Source organism: Apus apus, chromosome 2 (genome assembly GCF_020740795.1).
Source record: "Apus apus isolate bApuApu2 chromosome 2, bApuApu2.pri.cur, whole genome shotgun sequence".
Classification (NCBI taxonomy): domain Eukaryota; kingdom Metazoa; phylum Chordata; class Aves; order Apodiformes; family Apodidae; genus Apus; species Apus apus.
The window spans coordinates 19,013,145-19,025,322 of NC_067283.1; the positions used below are offsets into that span (position 1 = coordinate 19,013,145).

General features: G+C 38.1%; 1 protein-coding gene across 3 annotated transcripts in view; it reads right to left on the bottom strand.

The window, feature by feature from the left end:
- Window positions 1–3,803: 3,803 nt before the first annotated feature.
- The window catches only part of SPAG6 (sperm associated antigen 6), a 33,412-nt gene continuing 25,037 nt past the window's right edge, over window positions 3,804–12,178 (bottom strand). The window contains exons 8-11 of one of the 3 annotated variants that reach the window (XM_051610680.1): window positions 10,470–10,661; window positions 9,142–9,258; window positions 6,240–6,385; window positions 3,804–4,047 (exon numbers count right to left, since the gene is read on the bottom strand). In XM_051610680.1, coding sequence (XP_051466640.1) covers window positions 3,981–4,047; window positions 6,240–6,385; window positions 9,142–9,258; window positions 10,470–10,661 — 522 coding nt within the window. In that variant the 3' untranslated portion in view covers window positions 3,804–3,980. Of the gene's footprint in view, window positions 4,048–6,239; window positions 6,386–7,202; window positions 7,840–9,141; window positions 9,259–10,469; window positions 10,662–12,178 lie in introns of those variants that run through there. The other 2 variants (XM_051610682.1, XM_051610681.1) reach the window with 2 other exon arrangements.

Consider the following 12,178-nt stretch of genomic DNA (forward strand, 5'->3'; position numbering starts at 1 on the left):
GTCTGAATATATTAGTTGTAAAGAACTTAAGTTCTGCTGCATTGACCTCTCATACTAATTTAATTTTCCCAGCACTTCTGCAAGTTAACAACAGAGTTTCACAGATACTTCACAGCCAAAGATGATGATACACAGGGATTTGTAATAATTATCCACAACCAAAAAAGCAATCTTATGGTAGTACAAGAAGTGGAACCACTGGCTTTACAATCCAGTGCTACTCCATATTTCATTTCTGCTCCAGTCACAGAGTTACTGAAGGTAATCCCATGGCATCCTCCACACTTAATACTCCCTTTTGGCCAGGCTAATTTACAACCCCTGATATCAAACCAAAAACACTGAGGATCTACCCACCCTCCATCCACTTCCCAATTACAGTAACTTTATGCTTTACTTCACAAAATGAGATTAATTTCTTCCTTCACCAGTTCCATTCAGCTCCTTCAACATTTTGTTCATTTGCTTCTTAGATGCAGATCTCCAGCAGACTGATCATTTCAGATGAGACAAAGCAATCCCTTGGTAAATCCTTCTGGAAATGCAGAACATATTATATGCACAAGAGTTGAACTCCTTGAATTTCCCCTTTTCAGATCCTCTTGGTTTCCAGTCATTCAGATAAAGAATGGAGCTTTTGTAGGCCAGTTAATCCAACCACTGAATGAAATATGGGAAAGTTTTACCCATCCACATGTTCTTTGAAGGCCCTGGTTTACATCTGTAGATGTAATAATAGCTGTAGTAACGTAGACAAAAATCCTGACTGTCCCCCAGAGAAGATCTTTAAAGACCTGGGTTGAAAAGTCCCAATGCTGCAGCCAAAGAAACTGGCAAAATTATTTAAAGGCTGCCTCTACTTACATTTAATTCTGCCAAATCACTGGCTTAATTTTCTTTGTGTATCTTAATAAGCCAGCTCTGTGAGAGGGACTCTTGCTTGAAATGCTTGTATGTCCTAAGCTCAGAAGCAGGCCTGTTGGGTGGTAAGAGACAAGCATCCAAAGGTGGTGTCAGGCTCCAAATGCTGCAAAATGTGCCTGTTCTTCATCTTCTCTAGCATCATAGTCACAAACTAGCAGGAAAACAGCATTTACACAATTAATTAAAATGCAAATCTGCATTTTATTCTATGAAATTGAGACAAATTATACACACTTGAAGCCTGCCAGAGTAGCAATTACTAACATTAATATAGTTTCAGATGATGGCTTAAGCCAAATGAGAGAATGGTAGAGAAACAGTGTACATCAGAGCTTGTGAAATACTGCAGGAAAGCAACTCTTACCCTAGCAATGTAAGCCTAAAATACAAATCAGTGATATTTCTGACGTAAAGGGCTAGGTCTGCCTTGTGCAGATGTGTAACCCCAGGGAAGCCTCTAGCCACAAGGAGTACAAACAATGCAGGGAAGCAGCCTACCAGCCAAGGAGTGCTCAGGGGGTCTCCAAGTATAGGGGAGAGGATTTTGCACTGCCACAGCCTAATGGGATGTAGCATCGTTCAGGAGAGTCCTGTGACATGAGGCCAAACAACCACTGGCCTAGGAGAGAACTGCCTAGCCAGTGTAAAGATATATTTATGCTAGGTCTGATTTAAATTGTGCTCTGCACAATCAGATCGCTCTGAAGGTTTGCCTTGTGCAATCATTTCCTTTGTCAGGAATCAGAAAAAGACTGTGAAAAGACTGTGAACAAATTGTTTAGGCATTGAAATTTAACCTTGTGGAATCCTTACAGTGTAGCACAGTATGACACAGCAGGAGCACATTTGTCAGAGGACTGAAGCCTCTTTGCCCTCTCCACACAAAACATATACATTAGCATTGTGTGGTGTGGGTGTGCTCCCAAGCACACGATGCAGCTATGGGTAGGCTGCCTATCCATGCCTACCCTGCCTCCCATCTGCACTGCAACATTTCTGTTCTGTTAGGGAAAATAAAGGCTTCAGATCCTCCAAGACTGTCTGGAAGTCCTTCCATTACATTTTCTTTTAGCAATTGTACAATATTTGATTTTTAAATATCCATTATGCATGTGAGAAAATTACTGAGTATGACAACAATCTTTTTAATAGGCCTAATGTTTCCCACTAGTGTCCTACAACTAATGTCAGAATGTAAACACTGAAAACAAAAAGGCATTTGGTAGAAGCTAGTCAGTTCCAGAACTTTTCACTCTGATGTGGGCTAAGAAAAGAACCCAGCTGCTGTGGTTTCTATAACAGCATTCATGACACCAACAGTTTCCATCTCAGTTAGGCTCCATACAGAAAGGTGCTGTGCATTCCCTGCTCCTCCAGAAGAGTGGAGTCTGTGGAGCACCAAGCACCTCACAGCTGGAGCACAACCCTCTGTAGAATTGAACCTTAACACAAGATAGCACATCAGTTTTTGTGAACTGTTGAAAAATACGCTGACAAGAATAAAAGAAAATAGCCATTTGGAATTTGGCAGAGAAAAGCCACTCTAAATCATTTCCAACTGCAGTAAGTCTTTGCTCCTGTTTTACGAGTAATAGAAGAGACTATCCCTGTTTTATAAACTCATTCAGTTAATATGTTTAAGAAAGTAGACAAGTTGCTCTCCTGCGGGGCTTCTCAAATACTGTCTTTCCTTGTGGCTGCCAGTATTTCAATACCCCGTTCCAGGAACACTGTTTATTACACTTTTGGGGGGATAAAAAAAGGAAAAAAAAAAATAAAAGAAAAAAGAAAAACAACAACCAAAACACAAAAAACTGCTGCATACAAGGAAAAGAAAAATATTTAGAAGAATGAAAATTGGTAAATGATAGTTATATATTACGGAATACTAGTGGGTTGTATGCTGCTTCCTGCTGCTACAGTATACCAGAAGAGTAAACAGAATGTAAAAGTCTTTTCACTGTATGTAAGAAGGCAAAAATATTTCCAGCATGTTTTACAGACAGGCAAGAGCTCATACCTCAAATAACTTCCTCATCAATGTGATCTGCAACTTCAAGACTAAGTTCCAAGTGTTTGAACTCAATTGTGCAGCAATTTCAGCTCTTTGAGAATAAATACAGATCAGCCTTAGTCCCATCACTCCAATCAGTAAGACTCAAGTATCCTCAGGTTTCCTTTGAACATGCTCAGAACTTTGCTAAGAGCATTGCTGCAGCCCAAGCAATTTTTCTGTCTTCTGAGCCACACAAATTTGCTGCTAACCCAAGTGGAGCTGAACCTCCCCAAGTCTTTCCTTTTGTGCGCATGGAAGTTCCAAGTTCCCTCTGTACGTCCAAGAGGAATGACAACATATACATCAGCGTACTGCTCCTTTCCTTCACAGTGAATCCTGCCTTAACTAGGAGGACTTTTGCAGAAGATCTATTATCTACCATGCCGGGACAACCACACTATTATGTCATGCAGAATTCAGCCCTTTTATCATCATCAAATCTGCTTATTTCTTTATGTAGCAGCTACTAACATGTTTGGAGATGCAAAATCACATCACTTCTCTTTCTGAAAGGCAGCAGTAGGAGATATCTCAGTGCAGAACAGACTCCATAATTAGGAAAAGCACAGGGGCGAGCTTTTTCCCCCCTCATCAAACCTGGGGAGCTCTAAAAACAATATGCAAAGGCAAAAATGTCTACAGTACTGAGAAGGCTAGAATTCGAATGAGATAATAACAAACCTTTCTTGTGGAAGGAAAAGGAAATGACTGATTCTAAAAGAGCTTCTGTGATAAATCATCACCCCTGTGTGAAATTCCATTGATATATGCTGCAATGTAGCAACGTTAGAGAGAAAAAAAGAAAAAAAAAAAGGAACAAAACTTTGCAATAAACAAGTTTATAAAGAACAAAATATAGCACACTGGAATTGCTGAGCTCTTTCATTAATTCAAACAGTAGAAGAAGACTTCAGAACCAAACAAGAGTTTCAACAGCTGTATTTGTATTACAGTCATAAAGGCATAACTGTGAAATACAGCTCTAATAAAAAAATGAAGTTTATAAAACTGGCTGGTAATTTTCCACTCTTTCCAGAAGTATCTCAGAATATCCAGGGGAATAATACCTGAAAGAGAAACATTTTATTTGTGCATTAGACTACAAGGCATATTAGACTACACTATTCATATTTCTAGTGATCAGGAAAAAATCCTAGCATTAAGCACTGGTCAAGGAATTCTACAGTTATTCCCCTACAATGTTTTAAGAACCTACTTTTCAACTTATGTCATCAGTTATACTTGAAAGTTAGGTTTTCAAAACTCTGTTTAGCTTCTTTTAGGGCATATAAGTAAGTGGGTAGTTTTTAGATAGGTTCAGCAGCCATAAGCATTGTCTTTGCTGAGAAATGTAGATGTTAACTTCTTTTGACATTCTAGCCTTTAATAAAAAAGCATGAGTTTACACAGAACCATAGGCTGCCAGACGACAACAGTCTACTGCTGTTCATCAGACACAAGCACACACACCAAATCTAAAGTGAAGTCTGCATCAATGCATGAGACGTTGATTCTGGAACAAAAAAAAAAAAATATCACAATGACCTTCTGTCTCTAATGCCAACTCAAGGACAGAGATTATCCAATAGGTTTTCATTAGAGTAGGACTCTATGGTGCCATTATTGTCCTGCTGTCATTCAGTTGGTTTTCCACAATGGACCAACTACATGCTTCTGATATGCAAACATCACCAAAGCTGCATTTCATCCTTGTATTCCAGTTTAAGAGTATCTGAAATTTATTACTGTGTTATTCTAAAAAGATACACCTACATACATTTCTGGTTTTGCAGGCATGTAAATTGTCATCTCTGAGTCCTAAAAGCTTTAATTATAAAGAGAGGGGAACACACTTCCATGTAATGCATGCCTAAAATGTATTCAAGTAGAAATCCCCAATGTTTCACACTGAAGGAAGATCCATTTACTTTGTTTATTTTCATTTTCTGGATGATTTCTGCATAATGTTAGTTCTCATGTTAGTTCTCTGATTGTAAAGCCAACTTTTCAATGCATTACTATATTCAGTCTGCAAACAGCCTAAAATACCAGGTTTCCAGGACAAACCCAGAGCCGGAGCCTATTACAGCAGCTGTGCCTCAGGCAGCACAACCAACATCAGGCAGTAGGACAAAGAGACAAGCAGGAGATGCTCGAAGGGGCCCTTTTCTTTATTACATCCCAGCCTACATGAGTAACCTCGTTTCATTTACAGGGGAAAAAAACAGCTGTAACAAAGAAACATTAATTATATCCAGAAAAGTGTAAGTAAATGTCCTCTTTCCCTCTGAACTATCAGATGAAGAATTAAGTTTCTTTATGATTTTGCCTTTACCCATTTGACAGCCACTGGCTGTTCCTTGTGGAGACAAACAGGGCTTCATTTTGTATGACTTAGTTTGTAGCTACCATTAGCTGAAGAACTCTGTTTCTATAATTAAAATTGATGATGCAGATTTTCAGAGCTTGTAGAGGGAGTGCAGGAGTACAACATCCTTTTGATGTGTTGATGGACTGAAGGACTGGTAAATGGGTATCTAGAATCTAGGAGGGCATTTCTCTCATTATTACAATTTAGGATGGTGACATTTTGACTGTAAGCTATTTAATAGTGTTTCTGTATTCATTAAGGGCAAAGTTCAACTTGGTGCAGACAGCTGGTGTATGGTCCTTTTATATAACACTTAAGCCTCATGATGAGGCTGGGGGAGAAAGGGCAGCTGTGGGCAGAGCAACTGCTCAGGAGAGCCACTGGACCCTCTGTACATCAGAGGAAGTTTCAAAGAAGCCTCTGAATATGCTAGCTCAGACAGGCTCTTTGGGAAGTCTAGGATGCAACCAAAGATTCAGCAATACTTGCAATCTGGAGCCTGAGTAATCCATAAATAAGTTACCAAGACAAACTAAACTTCGCACAGACATGCATTAATATGAGAGTGGTTGTGCTGAAGCCTTGGAGTCTGAGTAGTGCAGCCTTGATTTTAATTCCCAGTTTACTGCAAGAGCCTGATTATTTGGGCTTTGTTTACAGACAAAGAAATTTGATTAAAAAATAATCAGAAAAGAGAAAGTGTTCAAAAGTATATGTCTAGTAGTTGTGTTACCACTGGGACAATTAACAAAATGTTATGCTGATTTATTAAAAAACAAATTAATATAGAAGTTAAATTAATATTTTAAGTCCTTGTTTTGTGTTTTTCCTGTGAAAAACATCTAACAGTGTTGTGAGTATTAATTCTTTAAGTTCCATTTTCCCTACCTCACTATTTCCTCTGGATAGCAATTGTTAATAATGTTGATATATTCCTGAAGAAGTGACCCAGGTTCTGCTTTTATTTCTTGAACCTTTTTAAGTCCACCAGTTGTTACAAAGAGACGACGTGCTTTACTGTCATGTGGTAACACCTACACACAGAGAAGTACATTAAAAAAATATTTTCCTTTAAAGGAATCTCTATGCTACTAGGGTCAAATATTTCTTATCTGTTTTTAATTCCGAGGACAAATAAAACTGGAACATCAGAGGTACAACATCTGTAATGACCACTGTATTTTAACACCCAGTTGTACAGCAAAAAAATCACAAACCAGCCCTTTACAGCTATAACATAATTTAACATGTACTTTAATATAGAACATATATAAAAATAATTGTTTATCTTTACATAAATAATATTTCTTGAATTATTTCTATAGAGACAATAAAATTGCAGAGATTAAATAGATAATAAAAACAGAACACTGACATGGAATAACAACAGCATCTGTTCCACTTGAACCAAGTTATTCAGGTCTTTTATGTCAATTCCCACAGTTTAATTGTAGAGCAGAATTTTATATCATTATAATGATCTAGTATAGATTAGTGCATGGAAACAATACTGAGAATTGTTGCAAGTGAAAAATGCAGCCTTGAAGTATTACAGGCTACTATTAAATTCCTAGATATTAAAATCCTACAACACACTGTGTAGCCATGGAAGCCTTTTACAAACACACACACAAAGCAAAAATGTGAAGTTTCTGCAGCCAAAGGGGATAAGAAGCAGAAATGATCAGACAATACATTCTGCACTCCCTGAGTGATGCCAATATGCAGCTCTATCCAGAGGATGGGAGGGAGGGAAGGAGGGAGGGAGGTGGGGGCTGGGCTGGGCCAGGCAAGGAAGAATGACAGTGTGTAGTCCATAGGCCCACAGGGCTGCAATAATATTAAAAAAAAAAAAAAAAAAAAAGGAAGGAAGGAAAAAAGAAAGAGAGATAATGCAAGATGTCAGCTGCATCTACAACAAAACCAGATGGGTTTAAAACCAACTCTGAGAGTTACATACTATGGGGGCAAAAGCACTTTGCAAGCTGTCACACTGGTCAGACAAATCAAGCCATAAATTTGGCTGTATCTCAGTGTAAAACGAGAGCCAGGGAGGAGGAAGGGATTGCCTAAAATGATGAAGGAAAAGGATGAGATTTCTGCCATGCATATAGGCAAACAGCCTGCATTTCTATCCTCCCTCTAGACTGTACAAAATCAACAGACAGGTCAAGAAACAATGGGGGAGCAAAGGGACTTCTCCCTGTGATATGCTACATAGAAGTGTCAGTAAAAACTGGGATCATTTTGTTGTAGGAAATGAAAAGAGCTGTTTCTACATATCTCCCACAGCAAGAACTGCCAAGAAGGAACTAGCAAAGAGACAGGATATGGGCCTTTCCCTGCCTTCCTCCTCCACACTGTGACTTCCAGGCTGGGTAAGACAGCAGAAAATTCTCTTGGAAGAGGCCCCGAAGACAGACAGCACCTCTGAGACGTAATCCCTTCCCCTCAGGTCAAACTGAGACAGCAGAGAATTGCACAGACCCTGAAAACGATAATGCTAAAATGACACAGTCCAGCACCAAGAATGGATAGCATCCCACTCTAAAGCACAGCTCAGGAATAAGGCTTTTACTGTGCTATAAATAAGCCTACAGTAATAATACACCACAGCTCTAAGAATAGGAAATTCTCAAGCTATGGTACAGGAGAGAAAAATGCTTTTACTGCAGAGAACTTAATTTTAAACATATACTTCAGAAGAGGAAATGCCAGACAAGTATAGTTTGTTTAATACGATGTAGGAGAAGAAAAACAAAACCAAACCAAATATCAGCTGATATGAAGGGTACAAAGCCACTTCAACAGCAAACAATATTAAAATCCATACACTGTGTAACCAATTACTATGCACTCAGCTCATTAATAGCTCCAGTCAGCAAAGAGAAGCAAAAGGCATTAGATTCTGTGCACATCTCCAATCTTTGTACGGACCTAGTAAGAAAACAGGACAAACCTAAGTGTGGCAATGTGATCAGATATCTGCACTACAAACAGTAGTGCTTCCAGATCAGTGACAATCAGAACTAAGTATCAAGAGTGTTTTAGCTGGCCATTTCCAGAAATAAGATCTCACCAAGAGAGCCTGGTACCCTCTGCTAACACATTACACTGCAGTGTTGCAGAAACAATAGTCTATAGTTGAGCAAGATTCCCAACAGCTGGTGAACACTGTAGACACTGGAAATCTCCTGATTAGTTAGCAATGACTCAAATAATTTGAAATATTTAATTCTATTATATCACTTTCTACATCCTGTGCTCAAGTCAACAATGTAATTAACAACAGTTTCAAATTTTGAGAGGGATGAGAAAAGATTTGGGATTTTTACACTTAATTGAGAGTGAAAATTAATAAGGATAAAAGTGGTGAAGTTTTTATAATCTAGATTATTGTAAAATACTTTACTTCACTCCTGCACAGACAGCTTGTACTTTATCTAAACCAGATGTGACTGGGATTTATGTGATACATTGGCTCAGTGAAAATATTTGCACGTGAGTTAATATTCCACTTAATCTCAAGAGGCAAGGAAGAAAAAAACACCTTGCTTATAAACAACTGTTTCCCCAGTTTTAGGATGAATTATGGCAGATTCCAGATGAAACAGTATCCAGTTTTATCAGACAAAAGAATGGGATGCTCCAAACTGCTTCCATAGGCGATGCTTGAAGATCCTGAGAAAACAACTGAGACCTTTAGAGAGACTTCATATTTGAAAAGACAGCTCCCTTGCTGAATGGAAAACGATTAACATACTACTCATCAAGCAGAGCCTTTTCTTACCTTACTAAACTGCCCAATAATGTGTTTCATAATATTGGGAGGGGCATCATGCAGCAATGGTTCAAGTGCTGGAAGATACATGCACTTCTTAAGGATGTTCTTTAAGGCTTTTTTAGTCTATTGAAATGCAAAATAAAATTTATGTCGTAAGGTATCAATGAAAACATCAAGAATTCATGTTATGTATCACTGAAGTCTGATTTAAAAAAAAGGCAAATTGATCAGAATTCTCAAAGAGTATCTTCTGAACAAAAACTATGATATCTATCAGGTCACTTAATGAAGAATCAATTTTCTACTTACATTTATTAAATCTCAAAAACTACAGTGCATCATATTCTTATTACATTATCTATGGTCACAGTAATGGCTATTTTCCTTTGACTACAGTGGAAGCATAGGCGCTTTAAGTAAACTGAAGTACTGTAACATAATAAAAAAGCTATATCAAAACACATTTTAAAAGATTGTATTTTAGAAGTGGCTTTCTAGGACAGTCTGCTGGTCTGGGCTAGCACATTGCACAGTGCACTGCCTCCAGGCAGGGAGGGGAAGAGCACGTGAAACAGCTGAGTATCAGTGCTTAGTTTCTGAAAACAGGCTCACTGTTGGCTGCTACCAGCAGTTAACAACCTTCTTGACTAAGATTATAGGTACAGCCAATTTGACCTTGAGATTTTGGTGACGACTGAAAAGGACTATACAAAAGTTATTTTATAGATCTGGAGCATTATGCTTCAATGGAAGGGACAGACGCATAGGACAACATGGGCAACCGTATCATGTCATATTATATTCTTCAGTTGGTTCACAAACTGTCGTTCAAAAATATACTTTACCAAACTGCAACTCTACTAGCTCTCACACAAGGAAGGTCCTAATCATGAACAGTTGCCTGTTTTCAAGTGCAGAGCTTTGAGTATTTGTTACAGCTTTATTAATATTATAAAAATGTAAGCAAACCTACTACAAGAACTATAATATTTTGTACAAGTGGTCATACTTTAAAAAAAACCACAGATATTAGAAATCAGTCACAAGAAATTACAGCATTTGTGGGTATATGCAACTCTGATCTAAACTGGGGGAAAAAATGAGGGATTAGACTGCTGTGGCTGTACCATATGATTTGGTAGGCACCATATGCACACCCACTGGAACCAGCAACTCCTAATAAATGACACACAACCTTTGGACACCCTACACTCAGGAAATCTGTGACGTAATGAACATCAATAAAAACAGACACCATTTAGTAGTTTTTAAGTACTTGTGTGTGTTGATTACAACAAAATCTCTCATACTGCAAATATTACAAATATACTTGCTTTCATCTGAAGATCTTCTGAACTGCGTGTGTCCATATACATAGCAAGTAGTGTTGGTAGCACATTTGCTACTGCAACAGCACGTGCATGCTCAGGAGTATGTTTTCCAATCTGTTCCAAGGCCCAGGCAGCTGCTGCCTTAATATGATCTTCATTTTCTTCTACCAAGCAGGCACACAGTGGTGGTATTCCCTGTAGCATTAATCAAAAGCACGATCTTTACAAATCTACACTAGGGAAGGACAACTGGAAACTGATACTGATTGTTAGAAAATGTTTCTCTACTTACACTCTTCTAAAATAAGCTAGAAGAGAATGCATGCTACTGGTGTCATACAGCCATGACTAGCAAGAATTTGGAATAAATCTTAATAAATCTAGTTAAAGAAAGAGAGAAAAAGATACAATGTTCTAACTCAGAAGGCAGTTTGAGCTAACAAACACATTTAAGGGATAAAAGGAATGCATGACATAACTCAGGCTATACTAAGACTAAAGGTTTCTGTTTTGTCAGATTGAAAATAAAATTGAGTGTTTATGCATCTATGAATGCAGTTTAAGACCAGAAGGGGTCAATTGTGTCTGGCTTCTTTATTGACAGCATTAAATTTCAACTTATCAACCTCTTCTTGAGTCCACTAGTTCATGTTTGACTCATCCAATCACTTCCAGAAAAGTTTCAACTCTTGAAGACATCAAGGGATGGAGAATATCTCATTCACATCCAGCTGTTACTGAAGTTCTTCTGGTTCGTATTCACAGTCTTTATCCCTTCTCCACAGTATTATGGAGCCACTTAGGAGCTGGTATTTTATGCCAGGAAACTTCAACAGGAAATATTTTGTGCTACTTTAGGTAAGGCAAGGCTACTAAACCTTTAACTAGAAAACCTCTTCCTCCATCCCACGGATAATTTTTTAGTCTTTTCTGCACATTCCTCAGGGTTTTTTTCAAGATCCTTTTCAAATACAGACAACGGTACTATATACACTAGTACTACGTACATTGACTTCTCTTTTCCAATAGCACTTGATCTTCCACTCTTTAATACCACAAAAGACTGAATTGTCTTTGTTTTTGCTACTGCAGCAGAAGAACACATTGAAGTGTTTGTCCAGTACGACCCAAAGGTTTTTTTTTTTCAAAGTTAATCCTTTCCAAGATACAGTTCCACAGAATGGGGCTACAGCTTTACATCACAACATCATATCAGATGTGTAACTGCACGTGGTTATGCCACAGGGTATTTCTTTCAAATGCTTCCACTTTACCAAGCCATGTCCTCAGCACTATGTACTGTTCCACAAGCTTAGTTTTCCCTGAAGCAATTTTTTTTTAATGAGTTTTGGGTCTATCTGTGTTTCTTTTATGGGTCACTCATTAACATATTTAAATTCATATGAGTTTGCACAGATCCCTACAAAATCTCTACTGCACTCCAATTCAGTTATGGTAGTAATCACTATTACTCTTCAAAAAATTATCATTTAGGTGTTTTCTCATTAACTTAATCCTGGATTAATCCCACATAACATCAAGCACTCAACAGCAGGAACATACTTGCTCTAGGCATCCCTGAAGGTGGAGACACAGAGACACATTCAGAGAAGGGCCTCCAGAGATGGCAAGGAGAAGGTGTATATTTCTGTAGTTTTCAAAATCAAAATGGCATTTTTTTGTTTCCTCTTACCTTCCTCCTGCATATTTAT